Below are 22653 nucleotides of genomic sequence, written 5' to 3'. Positions count from 1 at the left end.
GAGCTATAAAGTTTGGTGCTAATTGTGGATATGCTTAACAAAAACTTCGCTCATTTTAATGCTTGCAGAAGTTCTAGCAAGGGTGAGAAACTCAAGGCAAGCCTATATAAAAACAAAACAAAAAGTTCAATTATGTATGATATAAGATATGGATCAATCAATTAAATTGGCCTATTTAGGCAATTAACAAAAACTATTAATAGGAATTATTAATTTTAGGCAGAGTGGGAGTTGCAAGTATACACAATTGTTACACAGTTGTTTTGACTGACATCATTCCCTGCCAAGAAAGACTGTCTGCAAAATTTAGAAGAGTATTATCTTTTCAAATGTGACATGGAAGCCAAAGGCAGTTTTCTAGGACTATTAAAATTTTCAAGCAGATAGAAAATGAGAATTAGAGCATTTATATATATATTTTTTACTTTTTTTCATTATTAATGGCTTGTGGTTATCTTCCTCTCTGAATTCCCTTCAATGCATGGTAGTAGGGAATAGGGTTTTTCCTTTTATTTCATGTTTCTAAAACCAAATGCACTATAACCAGCTTAGTTTCATTCACTAAAACAAACCATTAAATCATAACTCTGGTTATTGTAAAATATTTTAAAATTTGTTTCTGAATTTATAATTTCCCTAATTCTTGGAAAAGGACTATAACAAATGTATTGAGCCTTTTTTATTTAAGGTTACAGAAAAATAATTAACACTCACAAGGTTAATCATTCCAACTTGCACACAGCATAAAAGCATAAGAACTATGTGAATCAAATTTCCCCTTTTTGTTTGGGTTTAAATCGTTATATTATATTAAAGGATATTTAATGCTTGAAAGCTTTGACCTTGCCTGGGATAGGAGCCAGTTCAATCTTTTCTCGGATAGAGTTAAGCTCAAGTCATATGATCAATAAATGCAACAGGCATAGTAAATGTAGTGGGGCCTGTGTCTACAGGAAGCACACTGCCAGATAGCACAGACCATACCATATTGGCGAAGGAACTTTTCAAGTCCTTTCATATCTCAAATCTTTTGAAACCAACCACCTAATTTTTTTAACTTCCTTCATCTGTTAAGCATAGGCTTTTTATTTTTCTTCTGACTAGAAATAACATGGTCTTTTGTGTGTGTGTGCTAGCATGAATCCAGCTTCATATATATATGTACATATACATATATGTATATGTATATACATATACACGTACACTAAAAAGCATGCTCAAAGATTGATGATGCCAGTATTATTAACAAGAAGCTGGTAATTGTAACCATAAGGACAGTTTATTGAACTTCTATATATTTTGGCTTTATATGTTCTGTATTATTCATAATAAATTATAAATAATAAATTATGTGAAATATATAATAGCTGTTATAATATATGAGATATTATATACATAGAGTATATGTGCACATTATAAATACATATTATCTCATCTGTGAAATACATCTAAGAGATTAATGACAAAGCTTAGTATGTGCCAAACACTGTTCTAAAAACTCCATATGCATTGACTCATTTAGTCCTTGCAAAAGATCCATGACATAGCTTGAGAGAGCAGAGGTGGGACTTGAACACAGGCAATGTTGCACCTGAGTCCATGCCCCTAACCAATGTGTCGTTCAGTTCTATTGTGTCCACATTCCGCAAATGGCAGCTGTTATCCTTGCTGTTATTACTGAGTCCTAATAAGAATTGTAGAGCATAAGTCTAACCTCTTAAGTTCTCTGCACTTTAGCTTCCAAGGCAGTAATTTGCCTGGGTAACTTCTCTCTCCTCTGGGCAACTTTCTCTGGGTCTTTACCTAAGAAGAACTCCCAACACATCTTAACATTTTCAAGTCAGTAGATACCTTTGTTTAAAAGGAAAGTTGTCTTTTTCTAAAATTGGTGAGTGATTTTAAAACTTTTTAAGTGCATAGAATTTTAATAATATAGATAATAGTAATAAAAAAACTGTAAAGAACAGTTTTCTCTATACACTCTATGTTTATAGATGTAGTTATTCCTTCCCCTGAGTGTGTTAAGTGGACTTTATAGGTTTGCAAACACAGTTTGGCAAACTTTCAGGCAATCAGTGTCCATTAGGAAATCAAAATCTGGAAAAAAAATTCTAGATTAACCAGTCAAGGCAGGGTAAAATATAATTAAAAAACAAGTGAAATTAGTTTCCTCTAACAAAATATTTCCTTGACATTTTCACTCACTCTTATCTGTTTTACCAGTAAAGTTCCACTTTGGCCACTTGTGTTGAATCACCAACTATGCCCTCTGTAAACTGTGCCATCTGGATTTTATTCTTATAGGAATCCTTCAGTCTCTCTCTTCAAGGTCACTAATGGCTCCTTCATTTTAAATTTAAGTGTGTATTTTCTTAATCTTTATTTATCTTGACTTGTCTGGAATATTTGATTAAGTAGATTATTCCCCCAACTCAAAATCCATCCCCAGCTTTCACTGCATTCCATTAATCAAGTTTTCCTATTTTATGTCTTTCCTTATTGCATCTCTAGTTTTTCAACAAATATTCATTTAGTACCTGCTAGGCTACTGTCCCTACTGCTCTAGGCACCAGGGACATTAGCAAATAAAATGAAGTTCCTGCCTGTCTAAAGGTTATTGGTGTCTTTTATCTCCATCAGTTGTTCACCAAAGCCCATTCTTGGACCCGACCCTCCCCCCACATCTGTTTCCACTTTTTTTTTTTTTTTACTTCTTTAAAATTCCATCTTTGTGCTTTCAAGAAGATTACCCCTAATATAATTTTGAATTAGGTAAACAGGGGGTTCAAATCCTAGATCCAGTACCTGTTATATTACTAATAACCATTGGTAAGTTGCTGAAATACTCAAAGCCTTAGGTTTTTCACCTGCAAAATGGAGATAATAATCATACCTACATCACAAGGTTCTTATGAGATAAATTAGAAAATGCATGTAAAGTGTTTAAATTATCTAGCAGTTAAAAGGCATACTATTGTTATGACTGTTTCTTTCTTAGACCCTCATGCTCTTATCTGTATTCTTACCCTTGATCTACCTACAGTTAGATCATCTCTAACTGATCAATAAACTCCCCCTTTTGGATGACTATGTTATCTGAAACCCTAGGTTTTCAAAACCATGATCATTTTCTTTTCTCACATGTTAGCTCTCTTCCTTAAATTTCTCATTTAGATTACTGACTCTATTATTCTCAGGTCACTAGAGTTGAAAATTGTGGATTCTCACATCTCCTTAACTCTACAGGGACACTCAATGTTTTAACTTTTAGGTGTTTTGAGGAAATTATCTGTATTTCGTTCATCATAATATCGCCAGTTGTAACACAGAATCAATGCTCAAAAATGCTTGTTGGGTGAAAAAAATTGAATTAGAATTAGAATTAAGGAAGCAAAAGACTAGATGGAGGTTATGTTGAGGACAAAGAGCAGGCGCATAGAGGTTAAGGGATTAGTAGAGGGAGAACTTTAGGACAGGGAGAGGAATGTCAAATCTGTGATCTTGGAGGTGAGTCAGTTCCTAGTGATAATGAATACATACTGATGGGTGCATGTTCAAATTAGAGGAAGAGCCCTCAGGAGAGCATTTTGCCTATTTTTGTATGCTCGCAGTTAAGTATCTACTTCCTAGTTCCTTTTACTCGAGGAAGTACTTGAACAATTTGTCCTTTGAATAACAGTTCTTGCCGTTGTTTTCATACCCTTTAGCCATTTGTGCTCCAAATTTAATGCCTCAGGGAAAACACTTGAGGTTTTCCTTTAATCAGGCTCTTTGCCCACACAGCCTGCCTGCTGCTGTTGCCTCATATCTACACCTTTAGCCAGCCTCCAAATTGCTTTAGTAGTCAATTGCCGGGGGAATGATGTTCCCCAAAGCTGAGCCCTTGAATAATCAAGCTGCCACATTTATGCTACATCAATTACAGTGATTGCTCTCCAAAGATAATGCCATTACAGATATGTTTCTCTCCTTGGGTGGACTCTGGGGGAAATGAATCAAATTCTAAATAAATGGTATTGTATTTAGAATAATTGAAATAAGCATAAGTCTTTGAAAGATTTGGATAACTTTTCCACATGGGAAAGAAATGCTTCTCACAGTCAGAAGGAATACAGTATGTCATGTTCTCTTCTTATTGTTCATGACAAAAATTCAAGCAAATAATGTGTTCTCCATATGCTGGGGACCAAATTTTGCCTCTAATGTAATACTGAACCATCAAGAATAGTTATTGTAGTATATGAGCATGTAGGAGTTAATATACCATGAAATGTGTAATAACTAAATATAAATGATTTTTTAAATATTATTTTTCCAAAACCTTTATTATTAGTATATTGTGATTTAACAAGTTAAAGATAGAAAATTCCAAATCTTATGTTTTAGCAATAAAACGGTCTGTAACTTTGGAAATTTTTAGTAGCATTTAAAAAAATTGAATATACATAGTGCCTATTACCATTAAGACAGACTTTTTAAAAATAATTTTTATAGTCTGTGACTGAGACAATTTTCAGCTGACTGATTTAAACTTTTACAAGTAATTTATGCACATTTGATGGGATTTAATCAGAAACAACTCGAATATAGAAGAAATAGCCAATAAAATGTCTAAATATTTTCAATATGGCAATTTTTATTATTTTTGTCTGTAGGCCTATCCTATTTCTGTCTTGAAACATATCTGATACCTGTTTGTTTAAAATAGACGTAATTTTCACTTGACTTTATTTTCCCTTTGTCAGGTATTTTGCAATATGGATCTCAATGGGGGAGGTTGGACTGTAATACAGCATCGTGAAGATGGAAGTCTAGATTTCCAAAGAGGTTGGAAAGAATATAAAATGGTAAGATGAAAGAATTTGCATAGTTTCTGTAGATTTTCTCCACTACACTATGTGATAAACCTTTGTATTTTTAGATGCCTTTCAGTTATTTTAAAAATAAAATGATAATGTTTGTGACATTATTCTCATTAAACATAAAACACTCATAAATCTTTTTCAGTAAATGATTTCCACGTGTGCATCAGAAGGAAAAATATATTACTGAAATTATTTAGTGAACTGTTACATATTGTCTGAATTTGTTCCTGGTTGAATGAGGGTGGAGGAAGCTAGAATTTAGACCCAGGCTGGGTACCTGAGCCAGGACAAGGGAAGTGTGCAGGGCTGTGGGCTTTGGTGCAGGACTGGGAGGTACTACCAATTGCTTCACTCACATGGCTGGCAAGTTGTTGCTGGCTATGGACTGAGAACTCCTTGATGTGGCTAAGTCGGGCTTCTCCCAGTACAGTGATCCAGGGTCATCAGACTTACTAAGTGGCAGTTGACATCCCTCAAGCACAAAAATAGAACCTTCCAGTCCTTTTTAAGATTTATTAGACCCAGAAATGGCATGGTTTCACTTCCACTACATTCTTTTAGTTAAAGTTGATGACAGGGCCAGTCCAGATTCAAAGTGAGACAAGTACACAAGGGTGTGAACTGTGAGGCATGATTCACTGAGGCCTCCAAAGTAACAGCAGACATCATCATCATCATCATCATCATATCTAACCCTTTCAGTGTTTAATATGTGTAAGCCTCATACATAAATTCTTACCTAATTTTTATATCAAACCTATTATACAAAATTACCTGTGAGAACATAGGATAAAGGTGATGTTACTGAGCAAGGGCTCGTTGCCTAAGGTTTGTAGAAGCCAATACTATGGCACAGGCTTTTGAGAAAAGAAAGAGCTTTTATTTCGAGGTCGACCAGTAAGGAGACAAGAGGCAAGGCTCTTCAAATCTGTCTCCACAATCCAGGTATCAGGGTGAAATTTAAAGGATCAGGGGAATCTCAAACATAGAAGCTGATTGGCTAGGCTTGAATCAGTCCATATAAGCTGCTGGAACCCAGAGTTTTCATATTAAAAGATTTCTTGCTTTGTAAAGAGCTCCAGGAGCAACATTTCTATTCTTTGAGTTCTGTAGACTGAAGACTCTTGGTTCTGGGGTCACCCTGGAGACATGGCTTCCTGTCTTGCACATGCACTGTTCTAGTCTTTACTCTGCCACTTACAAATGGAGTGATTTTTGGCAAATCACTTAACCCATACCTTAACTTTCTCACTTGTTAAAAGAGTACATTAATAATAGTACCTCATCTGCCTTGCAGGGATATTGTGAGGATTAGCTATAAGTAAAGCTCTTGGCACATTGAATTGTCAGTAAACAGTAAGTATTATCATGATCCAAGATTAAAACATCAAAGACTGCAATTTTTTTTTTAACTCTGGCAAAAATATTATTTTGCAGTCACCTTAAATCATGATTATTTTCACTACTAAAATTAGACGTGAAGAAGTTATCTGAGAATTAGACTATAAATATAGATTCTGGCAAGTCTGAAATACATGATTATTAATACTAATGGTAAAAGAAAATTTGATATAAAGTTGTCATCACAGTGACTTTCCAAAATGGTGACTTACTAGCTGTAAGCATCTGCTGCCTTGACAAACTAGGCACATTAAGTAAGAGAGACTGACGTATGAAGGATGGCATTGATTCATGTCTTATAAGCATTTACCAAATGTATATATTTTAAGTACTTTTTAAAATTATTGGCATGGGACTGAATTATTGTTTATTCACAATAACCAAAAGCCCCAAACTTTTGTGAAGTTTACTCCTCTCCCTTTTTTATTTATTTTTTATCTTTTTTCCTTTTTTTAAAGTAGAAAGACTATCATGTTTTATTCAAACTAGAACAGTTTATCATACGAGTGTCAATTCTACATGGTCAGAAATGAGATAAACTCCAAACTTCTGAAACATTTTGGCAAAAATGAGTCTGATGACGTCTTTTTGTTTTAATTAAAAGAATTTATTATATGTTATAACTTGGTTAATTTTCACCAAAACACATGGTATAAAGCATTTCGGTTGTTTCCTCAAGAGCTTTTCTTTCACCTAAAGACAAAATAACGACTCCACAAAGAATGGATATAGACCCCTTATGCCAACGCTTATCAATCACACCCACTTCTGCTCCCTGAATCAGAACTTGCTGCTAGGGTGTACACCCTTTGGGAAAAAGAACTTCTTGGCGTGTACCACTTCATCCTCAGTCTTCCCTGATCTATTATATGCAGTAAGACGCTTCACTTCTTTCTCAGGCACTGAGTGTAGAAATAAAGTTTCATCCCTTCTTCTTTTCTGCCTTTCCTCCCTCCTTCCCTTCATTCTGGTTGACATCTATGGGCTGCCTCTTGCTTCATAAGGTCTCCAGAACAATATGTTAAAATTACTAACACATGAAATTACAAATATATAATTATAATTTTTAAACCTCTCTCAACATGGAAGATTTGTAATTTATTTGATTCTTAACATTGGCTTTAAGCCTACAAAATCTTTTACCTAAGCTTTGTTTTCACTTAAACTTCCTTATGAGGAGATTAAGCAAAACCTGGTTTATGGATTTGTAAAGATGTTTGCTGAGAGGGAAGTCCGAAGTGGGCTTTTTTAATGAGGCACTTAGGGAACTATATTAACTCCTTCAAGCCATAAGGATACCATTTAGTGGCCTCCAGCAATAACACTTAACAGCAGTACTTTTGCATATAAAGCCCAATCAAGCTAGGAGTTCCAAACAGTACCCCAGTGGCCTAACTTTACAGAAGGTAGTGACTAATGCCCTGGAGACAACCTGTCTTTGTATTGAAAACAATTACCCATATAAACAGAGCTTCCTACTGACACAAGTATTTCAGGCACAGCACAATACCTTCTGGGAGTTCTTTGTTTCTGGAAAGAGATTAAGAGCACATTTTCAACTGCATTTTAACCTCTTCACATTAAAAGGAGAAAAATATATAAGAAATTTAAAATGCTGAAATAAATCATCCTCTGATCTTTCTTGGGCTGTCTCAGCAGTTAGAGGAGATGCACAATTGAATTGTACGTTAAGTACCTTTGGAAAGCCACAGCTCAGTAACCCTGATATCTTATCTATTTTCTTTAATCATTTTATGAAAAGAGATGAAATCCATAGGATACATGGACTGTGTCTGTTTTCAATTGTTTCAGCTATAAAAAGTCAACACTTCCTATGAGCATTATCAGACAAAACAAATAAAGTATCAGAGACAATTATTTTATTAACTTGGAAAAATACAAACCAAAACTGAACATTTCTGCAGATTTTGGAAAAAACTAATGAATATTGGTCTTTCCCCTGTGTGCTTTTTTTTTTTTTTTAGCAAAATGTGGTTTTTAAGGCCAATTTTAAGTCAGTATTAGTTTAAGCTAAATTCCAGGGTCTTTTGCCTTTTATTAAAGAGCTGAAGGAGAATTAAAATTGATTAACAATCTATCTGAATTATGATATCAAAATCTTTCATACGATTATGATTGATGTAACTAAATAGTAGTTTTCATGAAAGGATATGTCATAGCATCCTTGGATTTTATTTATAAAAAGGAAGAAATTCTATTTTTATTAATATTGTTTGTTTATTCAATAAGGACTTGCTCCTTTTTCAGTGTCAGCCCTGAATTTTGTATATTTTACTTTTATTCTTATGAATGTTGCAAGCTGTTTATTTGGAGTAAAATATAAACCTGTGGTAAGCTGTTATGTGTACAATAATGTGTAAACCTTTTTTTGCTTGTTTGTGCATTGGTCATCTCTGTATTTCAGGCATAAATATGAATTTTTTCAAGGACAGCCCCATAGTACATAATCAACACTTAACTCCTAATATCTTCAATATGAAGATGAAGTTTTATCTCTTCCCTTGTACCACTTAGGTAATTTGATCTGGTTAATTTCTTTTTTCTCATTTGCACTCGGAATAGTTATTCTACATCATAATCCTATGGTTCCCCACCTTTGGTACACAGCACATTCACCTGGGGAACCTTTTAAATGTACAGATCTCTAAGACCACCCCAGACATACTGAGTCAGAACTTCCATACAGGAACCAAGTCATCTATATTTTGAAAAAGCTCCACAGCTCTTTCTGATGTGCACTGCCAATTGAAAGTAAGTGTCAGAATGATCGGTTTATTAGCATGGGCTTAAGATCTCAAAAATTACCTCTTTTGTAGATCCTAAAACTTTTGAAATGTAGTGAGAAAGGGATTTTAAAAAATAGGACCACAGTAGAGTTGAAGAAGACAGCTTCTCTTTAGCATTAGGAAAGCAGAAACAAGAGTAAGAAGATAATCTGTAGACACAAACTATGGTTTGTGTCATAGTTTAGCCCCAGTTGCAACCAGTTGGTTTAAATTTCTTGTTTAATAATTAACTTCTTGGATTAAAGTGACAGTACTCATTTGTATAAACCAATATTCAACTTGTCATAAGAATACATTAGTTCCTAGCATCTGAAAGCCATTTAAAGAATTGGTTCATATCCCCTTATTAATCCTCAGGCTAAGACAAGACCTGGATTATTTTTGTTCCCTTTCTCATACAGAGTAGAAAAGAACCTGCTTAACATCATATAGCTTATAGTCTCTTGGGAGACAGGCGAGTAAACAGAAAATTACTATATATTGTGATATATCCTCTAATTATAATAAAAACAACTAGATTTTTGTTAAGTGCTTCTCATGCATCAGCACTGAGATAGATGCTTTAGGTATATTATCTCACTTTTTTCTCGCAACAGTATATATGGAAATGACATTTTAAATCCTTGTTTTGCATATAAGGAAACTGAGGCTTAAAAGTAACAGCAAATGTGTGACAGAGCAAGCCTTCAAATTGGAGCAGAGAGAGGGAGTAGAAGTTGTTTAATCAAAGCCAAGTCTTTGTTCCTAGGTGTCAGATTCGTGGCCGGCCTGATAAACTAGCCAGTAGACAGTTTACTAATATAGGAACCCATTTCCCCTTCTTTCTTGAATTTTTCATCTTTATGATGAAATGGTTGTTTCTACATCACTGCACTCAGCCATTAGAAGGTTTCTTCCCTACACTATCTCTCTAACAGTCATGTTGATTCCTTGTAGCCAATACAGCATATTTAGAAAGTTTTTTGGGAAGGTGCATGAAATAAAATTTTGGTTTATGAAAGCAAATTTCATTGCTTTCTTTTCAGTTGCTTCTTCCTCTATTTTCAGTCAGAAAAAGCAAACTGTTTAGGAAGGGTTGTTAATCTCCGCTTAGAGAGGGGTACAAAACTGCATGCCAAGAGGGGAATGGAGGCTCTTGGAGGAATGATACAAATGCTCCTCCTTTTCTGAGGCTCACTGGAGATCACAGTACTTTTCACTAAGCTGGAGAGCTTTTTATCCTTGCAACACTTTCAACAGCATGGAAATATTTGATCTAAAACTTAGCACTTCATCATTCCCACCCTCCTTATTCACAGTTAGTACAATTACTGAATCTCTTCTAACTGGCTACACAAAAGAGGGAATCAAGTGGCTATAGAGAGAGTTTTGACATGTCTGAGCTGAGAAGAAATGCAAAGAGAATCCAAGCAGTCTTCTTTTTCTTCCCCGTAGCTGCTGCAACTGAGAATGTGCTAATTCTTTGACTTTCAGTCCCCTGTAACTTTCTGCTTTGCTTATTCATTGGAGAAGGTAAGCTTTACTCTTCTCCCTGGTATGAAGCACCAGCTGCCCTAAAAATGTGTAAAATTCTTAGCACATCTTAAATTGCTCTAAGATTTCCTGCCACTGTGGGACTCTTGCAAAGTGTGACTTGAGCATCTTAGGAACAGAGAAGAAAGGAGGCACTGGAGTATGGACTTCATCATCTACCTGTACTCTGAGCTACAGGTAGATGATCTTTGGGAATGCATATACCCACTGCAATTTGGACAAAGGGTGTTCAGTTAATCAAAAACTAAGCTAAGGGCTTCCCTGGTGGCGCAGTGGTTGAGAGTCCGCTTGCCGATGCAGGGGACACGGGTTCATGCCCCGGGCCGGGAGGATCCCATGTGCCGCGGAGCGGCTGGGCCGGTGAGCCATGGCCGCTGGGCTTGCGCGTCCGAAGCCTGTGCTCCGCAGCGGGAGAGGCCACAGCAGTGAGAGGCCCGCGTAACGCAAAAAAAAAAAAAAAAAAACTAAGCTAAATTGGGGAATAACCTTAAAAGTGTACCTCTGTATGCTAATACATTTCTTTGAAATATAAAAAATATACATTCATTTACCCATGTGTTTATAATGTAGGCTCAAAGCTTGGAATTCTGAGTCAGTGGCTCTTTCATAAAACTTTCCCATAATCAAATGCATCAAATTTCTAGCTTCTGTTTTTTTTAAACTAGAGCAAGTAAGGCATATACAAAGTAATGTACATTAAAAATCCTCTGAAGTTTTATTATTTTCCTCAGTCTTTTAGAGTTGTTGCAACAACATATAGCTCAAAAACGTTTTTTAGTGATTTGCTTTCATTGAGCAAATCTAAATATTTAAATTAGTTTTTATAAAAAACAAAACAGAACAAAAACTCCTCTTTCCCCACTAATATTTAACTTACTTACATAACATTATAAATCTTACCATTACAATAACAGAACTGGCATAAATGAGTTTGAGACTTACCAAATGCAGTTGGCCTTTGGTAAGTCACTCAATTGGCAGACAGTAGTGCACAATTGTATTTAATACTTTCAGTGTACTCTGGGCATCAATATATTTTAAGTAAGGAATGGAGAATAATGATTCATATGTTAAGTTGGTTAAAGGAGAAATCAGTTAAGAACACTTCTACTGTAGTTGTAATTCTGTAAAGTTGATATACATTAAATATGAAAAGAAACAAATATTTTCCAAATTCTATCTTCTGTGTTGAGAAAATGAGGATTGCTGTGATTATTTTAGTACTTCCCTCATACTTCTTCTTAATACAGATAAAATAAAACTTTTATTAATGAATACCTCAGTGAACCAGAATATGTTTCTTTCTGCAACATCAAAGTATATTATGTGATCACTGGACACCTCCAAGTCTTCCAAGCATGAATGTGCACAAGATAAACGGGGAGTTTGTTCAGATTCAGATTTATGGACTGGCTCTCAGATAGCTTGATTCAAATTGGAGCCAGGAATATTTTTTTTCAACTAGGGCTCCAGTGATTATGATTCAGTTGGGCACTTTAAGAAATACCCCTGAGACACAACCAAATTACCTACAACAAGAATTATGTATTAAGGTTACTTCTCTAAATGCAATTGCAGGGTGCTATAGCCTTTGTTTTCTTCCTTCCTCCCTTTCTTCCATTTTCTTTGAACTTCAGTGAAACATATGGAGGGCCCAGTGTATGCCAGCATTCTACTAGTCTTTGAGGATTCACAAATACAACACAGCTTCTGTCCTCAAGGAGTTCATAGTCTGGTCAGTAAAACAAACCCATATATCAAGAATTACACTGAACTTCAAGTTTTACCAAGGAACACTTTCTTAGGCAATTGAGAATACCCAAAATCTAGGATGCCAGTAGTTTCCTAGGGTTTTAAATTTTCCTATCACTAACATAACCAACATTAAGAGTTAGCTTTCTTTTGTGTACTTTCTTTTACTCCACAAAGAAAACTATTTTGAACACAGTAACAGTGACTGGGATTGCCCTAAAGAGAACAGTGGAACCATACTGAGATTCTGGGGTGGAGCAGCCAGCTAGGTTCACTCGCTAGCTCTTAAGTGTCAGCCTTCTGCCTCAAAATCCTCATCTATGGAGGTGAAGTATTTAAATGATTACAGTTTTGGATTTACAGATTTGCTTATTATTACTTAAAAATGAAAATGTTAAAGCTAGAGAAGTTAAGGGTCTAGTAATCTGTTATTATCTAACCGTAATTTGACTTGTGAATAATAATAACAAAAATAATACTAATATTGTTAAATAATTTGTCTGATACTATGCTGATGATATTCATTGAAAAATATTTAAACCATGTTGAAAATATTCCGTTAACTAGTATTTTAGAAACGTTTTCAAAAGCAAGCTGTGATTGAGAAGCATTTACTGGTTAAACCTATTAGCCAGATTCATTTAATTCAAAAACATCTCATCGGGCTTCCCTGGTGGCGCAGTGGTTAAGAGTCCACCTGCCGGTGCAGGGGACACGGGTTCGTGCCCCAGTCTGGGAAGATCCCACATGCCGCGGAGTGGCTGGGCCCGTGAGCCATGGCCGCTGAGCCTGCGCATCCGGAGCCTGTGCTGTACAACGGGAGAGGCCACAACAGTGAGAGGCCCGCGTACCGGAAAAAAAACAAAAAAAACAAAACAAAAAACATCTCATCTACACAGATTTGTATATCAGAATTTACTGTAATAAGAATTAGACATGAGCCTCGATGGGGGGAAACATAGCAGAAAAATACTGAGTGAGTAATCGAAGAAAGTGTATAAAAATATGAAAGAACCAAAAAAAATATGAAAGAACCATCTTTACCTTTAAAGAATGTTTTTAATTGTTTAGAACATAACTTAATACGAAACATGGAAAGAGCTTCTCTCTGAATTAACAACTGCATCTCTGTCTTCTTTCACAGGGTTTTGGAAATCCCTCTGGTGAATATTGGCTGGGGAATGAGTTTATTTTTGCCATAACCAGTCAAAGGCAGTACACACTAAGAATCGAGTTAATGGACTGGGAAGGAAACCGAGCCTATTCACAATATGACAGATTCCACATAGGAAATGAAAAGCAAAATTACAGGTAGGTCCTTCTTGGGTGTGGTGTTCAACTGCCTCAGGCCTAGTCATTTAAGAGTTTTAATGGAAAAGTGTGAAAAAAAGAAATGATCAAAGTTATCCTTCAAAATGAAAACCAGGCTGTCTAGGCCTATGACAAAGGGATGCAAAAAACCCTGTAAAGACTTCTTCAAAGCTTTAGATTTCAGTTTTCACAGACTGATTTTTTTTTTCATCTTTATTGGTTGCTTTACAATGTCGTATTAGTTTCTGCTGTACAATGAGGTGAATCAGCTATATGTGTACCTATATCCCCTCCCTCTTGGACCTCCCTCCCACCCCCCCCATCCCACCCATCTAGGTCGTCACTGAGGTGAGCTCCCTGTGCTAGCTATTTTACACATGGTAGTGTATTTATTCACAGACTGATTATTTTGGTGTTGGCTTAAATTCTAGAGGATAGGGAATTAATTCAAACATGATATTATTGTTATTTTTATTGCTGCTGTTATTGTTATGGAGGTGCAGTGAATTTATACATATAAAACTAATGACAGGGAATTGACTCAAACTCAGGGGCTTGAAATAAATACTCCCCTTATTTACTTTTCTTAAACTATTTTTTACATTATCTTGAAGGTGACAAAAGAGGAGTAAAATTTTATGTTTGAATGATTTACTAAAAAATAAGATGAGGCATAATTTAGAATTTTTTGGTCAGTAATGTGAGAGACAAAAATAAATCCAAGTAATGGCATCAACATACACAACACATCATTGCGGATTAAAAATAGACTATATACTTAATTATTAACATCTCTGATTTTTTTTTCAATGAGCAGCTTGTACACTAGAAGAAAATGGTTAATCAAGTAATGCAGGGTGGTAAATTCATTTCACAAACACTTATTGTATTACTTCTGTGTTCCCAGAACTCTACTAGGCACTGGCAAACTTGCAGTCAGTGATGAGGTCACTAGTCTCCCAGACCTCACAGTTTAGCTTTGTTACAAACTAGGTCACTAAATAAACTGGTTGGCCTTCCTTGAGAACAGGAAGTATATTTCAGTTACTTTTATATCAGTACCCATAAATGCAATACTTGGCACATAGCAGGTCCTTAATAATGGTGTGTGACTCAGTTTTGTAAATTAGATAAACAGTAAATTAGGGTTGCAATGATTTTAAACTCTCGATATCGTGGCTACTCTACATTGGTCTTGGAAACACGATTGTGGGCATTAAAGGGTTGGCACACTGCTTCAAACAAAATGCAATGACAGCGACCAAGACCTTATGCTTTTTTTTCCAAACTGTGTGGCCATCTCCTCATAGTTCAACTGTTTCTGCTGCTATTTGTCTTTTTGAAACATGCCATCCTTTAGGAGTTTAAATCTACAATTCTTTTATGAACACATCTCATTTTATTTTAATGGATTATGTGTGGGATTGGATCCTTGGAGACATAATAATCATTTTCTTAACAAACAGTGATGATGTCACCACAACAGAAGATGAGAAATAGATCTAAAGAGTTGATAGTCTCGTGGGGAGAGAGGGTGTGCATATGGCAACTCAAGAAACCAAAGAACAGACATTTATAAAATGCAATGGACTGTAAGAAGAAATGTTTCCAAGGAGGTCAATATTTTGAGAGTTTTATAACAAGAAAAACCGCTGTAAAACATCAGGGGTACTCTTATGTAAATGTTTTGAGCTGAAACTTGAAACTATATGAAACTTGGCTAATGTCAGACAGCCTGACAATAGGACTAGCAAATAATTAGTCTAGTCTTTTTTCTAGGCTCCTGAAGAGTTTGCTTTGGTTCTTTTCCAAAATGTCTCTCAGTTCTTGTGTGTGTGTGTGTGTGTGTGCGCGCGCACGCGCTTATGAGGCTGGGGTGGTATTAAGGGTGCAAAGAGTGGGTAGGTTTAGGAGGGTCGGAGGCATCTGAAGTAGGCTTCAGGGTACATGGTATGAATGTCATTCTGGCATCTACGTGAGGAAGGCACACTTATCTCCTCTTAAAATGCCCACTGCCCTCACTGAGCATTTCCTGGTCCTTGAACATCTTTATAATTCTGATCTTCACCTAAATAATGCAGATCTGTGATCAAAAAACTAAAGTGAGGTGTACACTCTGAGATCTCCATTTTTCTCTCTTGAGAGAATTGTGAACCTTGAGAATCAGAATTATAGATCCAGAAGGAACTTAATCATTTAATTCCAAACCTCTGGTTTTAAAGAAAAGAAGGCTGAGGTTCAGAAATATGTAATATTTTTGTCCAAGGAGGGAAAAAAACATGAATATGGGATGTTTGGCTCCTTCCTAGTTAGGTGTGGTTTCCACTCTGTAATGTTACTGTAATAAAGCTGGTGGCTCTGGCCCTCTTTCCTGCCAAGACCCAGCAGAAAATAGATCTGTAATCATCACCTTCTCATGCAGTTAAATATTAAGATTCACATTGGCATCAAATGAGAAATTAAAACTCATTAAAACATAATGCCTATTCTGGTGAAAGCTTAATTAAAATAAGCACACTATAAACTGGCATTATTCACTCTTTCAAAGAAAATCAAGCAGAAGCTTGAAAAGGGAAGCTACACCCTTGTAGACTTCCCTCTCCACCTCTATCTTCGCTCACACCCAGCATTGATTCTCCAGGCCCAGTAACACCACAGGTGGCCTCAAGTCAGGGCTCCAGGTATCTAGCTTTGCTTTTCTGTGCTTTTTCTCATTTCTCTTCCCTCTGAATTAGGATGCCTCGTTGTGATAAATTATTAAAGGAATTAATGCTAACACTTGTGTAGTATTTTATAATCTATGAAATGATTTTTAATATAATCATTTAATCCTTACAATGAATTTTGAGCTAGGTATTATTAGACACATATTAAAGATGAAGAAACTTTGATGAGGCTTTGGTCAATTGACCTGCTCAAATTCAACTAAATTCCAACTAAAATCAAAACTATGGAATTCATGGTGGGTTTTTTTTCTTCTATTTTTACATTTTCTATATTTTTCCTCTTTCAAATTAAATTCAGAAATTTTTGAGTTTTCTTTTTTAAAATATTTTATCTTAATAGAAATTATATTTTGAAAACTCTTGTAATAGTTGTGGCCATAATGTATAAACCAAAAAATTTGTTAAATAGATCTTTCTCATGCTCTAGACACATATTGATTAAAAGTAAATGTTGTGAATAGATTGATGAGCTTACAAATGTACATGTAATTCACATATTTTCCTTTTATCCTCCAAGGAAAGTCCAAATGATTTCCTCAGATAGAAAATAAAATCTGTAGAACCAAAGAGAATATAAATAAGAAAAAAAACAATAATGTGAGAGTGTTATGATAAACACATCATGTGCAGTAACACACAATCAACCTGAAATTACTAAATGCTTCCTCTAGAGAGGCAGTATTATCCAGATCCTCGTCATCTAACACCCAGACGGTTATAAAGCCTTTGATGCTCTCAAATATATCTTCCACGCTATTATTGAGATGTTTTTTCTGAAACACAATCTGCCTTGGGCTCTGCCATCCTTCACATATTTCAACAGTGTTCAAATATCTACAGGTTAAAGTCTGCCACCTAAAACTCTTCCCGACCTGGTCCTACCTAATTATTCAGCTATTACTATCATATTGTTCCCCCAACCTCACCCAATCAGATACCCCCTTATTGTGATTATGATCCAGAAACTACTTGCAATTTCCCTTTACCACCCACGCCTTTGTTTATGCTATATCCTTACCCTATACATATAAACCCAACTTTGGGTACATCTTCTAAATCTTTAAGATTTTCCTTTATTTCAGGAAGTCTTCCCTGATTCCTACTATGGTATACGCTCCGATGTGCTCATCTGTATCCTCCCTTCAGAACTGAAGCACTCCTTCTCCCACTTCCTGGGAACATTGCTGGCTAACAGCTTGTAGCCAAGGTCCCCTGCCTGGGTATGCCTATCTCTGAAGAAAGTCATCTCATTCAAGGTCACTGCTCCTTCCTACAGACAGATTGCATCCAATGACTGGTCAGTATAGGAGTCTATTAAGGACCACTTGCCCTAATTCAGGACAATTCTGAAGGCTATCCAAGGTCCAGAATTTCACTCGAGATTAGCTGAGACGTTCACTGTGATTGCATGTGAGCCCATGCAGCTTCTCCCTCTGCTCAGTACTGCTTTTTTCACTCTGCCACAGGAATCGATCCTAAGATCATTCACCTATAAATATCCCTACACTGATTTCCCAGAGAAATGCATCACCCTCATTCTCAGGTCAATTTGGATGCTTTGTGGTCCCATAGATGCATAACAGTCTGTGAACAACTATCCAGTATCCACATTCTATTATGTCATTAACAAGTATTTATTAAATAACTGTGTGTATGATCTTTCCCACTAATTTCTAAGTTTCTAGAATATGGAAACCATTTTTATCAAAATTCAAGATATATACCTAAGCCAGCCAAATTATTGCTAATAGTTAATAGTTAATATTTGTTGAATACATGCTATGCACCAGACACCTTGTTTTACATAAGAAAATTGAGGTTTGGTATTTCGCATAAGGTCACAAGTACTAATATGAGTAGAAGTCACAACTTGAGCTTTGATCTCTAACTGCCCACCTTTTGGCCATACCTCAATAAAAGGAAATCCATCAGTTAATTGCTGGAATTAAATACACTCAAAGCACATATTCTAAGAGATAAAATATGTTTCTTCTAACCCCACTTCTGTCTTTAATAATCTGAATGTCTGCAGACACATCTCATCTCTCAATTTTCTGTCCTATAAATTAAAGTATTTATAAAGCTCCTTGCAGCTCAAAACTTATTCACTAGAATAAAATTACTTTTATGTATACATTTCTTTTTTTATTTTTTTCCCCTTCAATTCTTTGATAAATGATTAAATTTTGATCTCCCTAAAAATGTACTTCAGTAAGATTTTCCATCAGTTTAGGGCTTACAGTGACCTTTTTCTTCTCATAAAAGCTTTGCTGGTCTTTGCTGGGCCTAATACTTACAGTTAAAAAACAAATACATAGGGCTTCCCTGGTGGCGCAGTGGTTGAGAGTCCGCCTGCCGATGCAGGGGACACGGGTTCGTGCCCCGATCTGGGAAGATCCCACATGCCGCGGAGCGGCTGGGCCCGTGAGCCATGGCTGCTGAGCCTGTGCGTCCGGAGCCTGTACTCCGCAACGGGAGAGGCCACAACAGTGAGAGGCCCGCGTATCGCAAAAAAAATAATAATAATAATAATACATAACTGCCACCACATCCAATGCTTAAAAGAAATAAATGTTTAATTGTGGGTTTAGGGAGATGCTGTGATCTACTGGAAAGAGCTCTGGAATAGGAATCAGAAGATGTGGAAGCTATTAAATAGTGAAGTCTGGCTTCACTATCCATAAACCCAATTTGGTTGTATCAGTCAATGTTCAGTTACAGAAACAAAGCCATGATGAGTATTATGGAAATAAGGGATTTATTATACAAATTCCACCTTACACAAATGTGAGGTGAGCTGGGAAAGTGAAGGTCTGGAAGATGAAGGTGGATAATCAGAGGAAGGGTCACTAACACATATACATGAACCCCAGTGTGGCAGTGGACAAGCTGGAGCCAGCAGGAAAATTTGAGAAACCCGGCACGTCCAGCTACCAAATCCAGCTGCCAGCTTAGATCTCAGAGCAGGGGAGATCTAAGAAAAGCCGTAGCTACGTTACCTAGGGTTGTGCAATCAGGCATCTGGTGTTGAGTCTGGCTAGATTGCCAGCATGGGGGAGGCAAGCTGGATGCAGAGTGGAAGAGAGCACAAGCTGAGAACTGCTGGGCACTCTGACCCTGAAAATCACCATGCCTAATGATAATCTGAGTTGGACCACTGCTTTACTTCCACCTTTCAAATCTCATACAAAGTCCTCTTGGGGCCAACTCTAACTTGGAACTGTACAAAGAAGGAGAGTCTGAGAAACACAGTTCTCAGATTAACCAACTTGACAGTAACACAATCTAGCAATACCTTGGGCAAATCACCTAATACTTTTATACCTCAATTTTCTCATCTTTAAGTGGGAATAATGTCCACTGTCCTGTAGTTCTCACCATTTTGTTATATGGATCCAATCAGAAAGAATATGCAAACATACTTTGTATTGGACAAACAAGTGCCATATGACTATGAAAGATATGTTTTATTATTTAATTCAATTTTTATCACACCCAGGAAGTTTATTATTTATTCAATAAAAATTTAGTATGTTTCTATATTGAAATCCAACCCCCCAACCACAGTCCCAAAAATGTCTTTTACTGATTGGTACTTATCTATTTACTTATTTGGATTCAGGACCCAGCTCAGGTTCACTCACTGCATCTGCGATCTCTTTAGTCACCTTTTACCTAGAGCAGTTACCTACCACACACTCGCCATTAGTATTTTTTCTTTAATGCAGATCAGTTTTCCTCAAAAATGTCTCTTTATTAATTTATCTGATTATTTCTTCCTGATGAGATTCAAATTAAATCTTTTTGACAAGAATGCTAAATAAACGATACTGTGTACTTCCCACTTTATTACATCCGAAGGCACAAAAGGTCATTTTGTCCCATTATTGGTTCGGTTAAGTTTAATCACTTAAAGTTTTGCGGGGTTTTTTTACAATGGAATATGTACTCTCAAAGAAGATTCTTACAAAATGTCATAAGTTATAAAACACATAAAGCTGATCTATGTTGATTGAAGTGGTTGTGAGGACTTACTACAATATCCCTTTGGCCTCCCCCTTGCTAGTGCCTCAGACATTTTTAGAGTACATTGTATTATATTATCATATCTGTAAAAGTAATGATTTACCAATTGGAGATAAATTCTGCATGTGATTTTATCAAGTGACTTTCCATGTTAATTTTTTCCATTCTTGGTTACAGTTTGTTCCCTAAAGTTAATTCCTTTGTCTTTTTTTTTTGCGGTACGCGGGCCTCTCACTGTTGTGGCCTCTCCTGTTGCGGAGCACAGGCTCCGGATGCTCAGGCTCAGCGGCCATGGCTCACGGGCCCAGCCGCTCTGCGGCATGTGGGATCTTCCCGGACCTGGGCACGAACCCGTGTCCCCCGCATCGGGAGGCGGACTCTTAACCACTGCACCACCAGGGAAGCCCTCCTTTGTCTTTTTATATTAACTCAATTAATAAATCCTCTATCACAGATAGTATAATGACAAGCTTAAAGATAGCCCTTCTTTGAACCAATAGAAACTTTTTTTTTTATATGGCCTTTATTATGTTGAGGAAAGTTCCCTCTATGCCTACTTTCTGCAGGGTTTTTATCATAAATGGGTGTTGAATTTTGTCGAAAGCTTTCTCTGCATCTATTGAGATGATCATATGGTTTTTCTCCTTCAATTTGTTAATATGGTGTATCACGTTGATTGATTTGCGTATATTGAAGCATCCTTGCATTCCTGGAATAAACCCCACTTGATCATGGTGTATGATCCTTTTAATGTGCTGTTGGATTCTGTTTGCTAGTATTTTGTTGAGGATTTTTGCATCTATGTTCATCAGTGATATATGGCCTGTAGTTTTCTTTCTTTGTGACATCCTTGTCTGGTTTTGGTATCAAGGTGATGGTGGCCTCGTAGAATGAGTTTGGGAGTGTTCCTCCCTCTGCTATATTTTGAAAGAGTTTGAGAAGGATAGGTGTTAGCTCTTCTCTAAATGCTTGATAGAATTCACCTGTGAAGCCATCTGGTCCTGGGCTTTTGTTTGTTGCAAGATTTTTAATCACAGTTTCAATTTCAGTGCTTGTGATTGGTCTGTTCATATTTTCTATTTCTTCCTGAGTCAGTCTTGGCAGGTTGTGCATTTCTAAGAATTTGTCCATTTCTTCCAGGTTGTTCATTTTATTGGCATAGAGTTGCTTGTAGTAATCTCTCATGATCTTTTGTATTTCTGCAGTGTCAGTTGTTACTTCTCCTTTTTCATTTCTAATTCTATTGATTTGAGTCTTCTCCCTTTTTTTCTTGATGCGTCTGGCTAATGGTTTATCAATTTTGTTTATCTTCTCAAAGAACCAGCTTTTAGTTTTATTGATCTTTGCTATCGTTTCCTTCATTTCTTTTTCATTTATTTCTGATCTGATTTTTATGATTTCTTTCCTTCTGCTAACTTTGGGATGTTTTTGTTCTCCTTTCTCTAATTGCTTTAGGTGCAAGGTTAGGTTGTTTATTTGAGATGTTTCCTGTTTCTTAAGGTGGGATTGTATTGCTATAAACTTCCCTCTTAGAACTGCTTTTGCTGCATCCCATAGGTTTTGGGTCGTCGTGTCTCCATTGTCATTTGTTTCTAGGTATTTTTTAATTTCCTCTTTGATTTCTTCAGTGATCACTTCGTTATTAAGTAGTGTATTGTTTAGCCTCCATGTGTTTGTATTTTTTACAGCTCTTTTCCTGTAATTGATATCTAGTCTCATAGCATTGTGGTCGGAAAAGATACTTGATACAATTTCAATTTTCTTAAATTTACCAAGGCTTGATTTGTGACCCAAGATATGATCTATCCTCGAGAATGTTCCATGAGCACTTGAGAAAAATGTGTATTCTGTTGTTTTTGGATGGAATGTCCTATAAATATCAATTAAGTCCATCTTGTTTAATGTATCATTTAAAGCTTGTGTTTCCTTATTTATTTTCATTTTGGATGATCTGTCCATTGGTGAAAGTGGGGTGTTAAAGTCCCCTACTATGATTGTGTTACTGTCGATTTCTCCTTTTATGGCTGTTAGTATTTGCCTTATGTATTGAGGTGCTCCTATGTTGGGTGCATAAATATTTACAATTGTTATATCTTCTTCTTGCATCGATCCCTTGATCATTATGTAGTGTCCTTCTTTGTCTCTTCTAGTAGTCTTTATTTTAAAGTCTATTTTATCTGATATGAGAATTGCTACTCCAGCTTTCTTTTGGTTTCCATTTGCATGGAATAT

General features: G+C 36.2%; 1 protein-coding gene across 1 annotated transcript in view; it reads left to right on the top strand.

The window, feature by feature from the left end:
* The window catches only part of ANGPT1 (angiopoietin 1), a gene marked incomplete at both ends in the record, with an annotated part of 250965 nt that overhangs the window by 196506 nt on the left and 31806 nt on the right, over positions 1 to 22653 (top strand). Inside the window, 2 exon segments of the mRNA XM_079722584.1 lie at positions 4746 to 4847; positions 13503 to 13669. Coding sequence (XP_079578710.1) covers positions 4746 to 4847; positions 13503 to 13669 — 269 coding nt within the window.

Source organism: Hyperoodon ampullatus (assembly GCF_949752795.1).
Source record: "Hyperoodon ampullatus genome assembly, chromosome: 17".
In the NCBI taxonomy this organism is placed as follows: Eukaryota; Metazoa; Chordata; class Mammalia; order Artiodactyla; family Ziphiidae; genus Hyperoodon; species Hyperoodon ampullatus.
The sequence above is the reverse complement of the archived record's forward strand: the minus strand, read 5'-3'. Positions and strand labels throughout refer to the sequence as shown.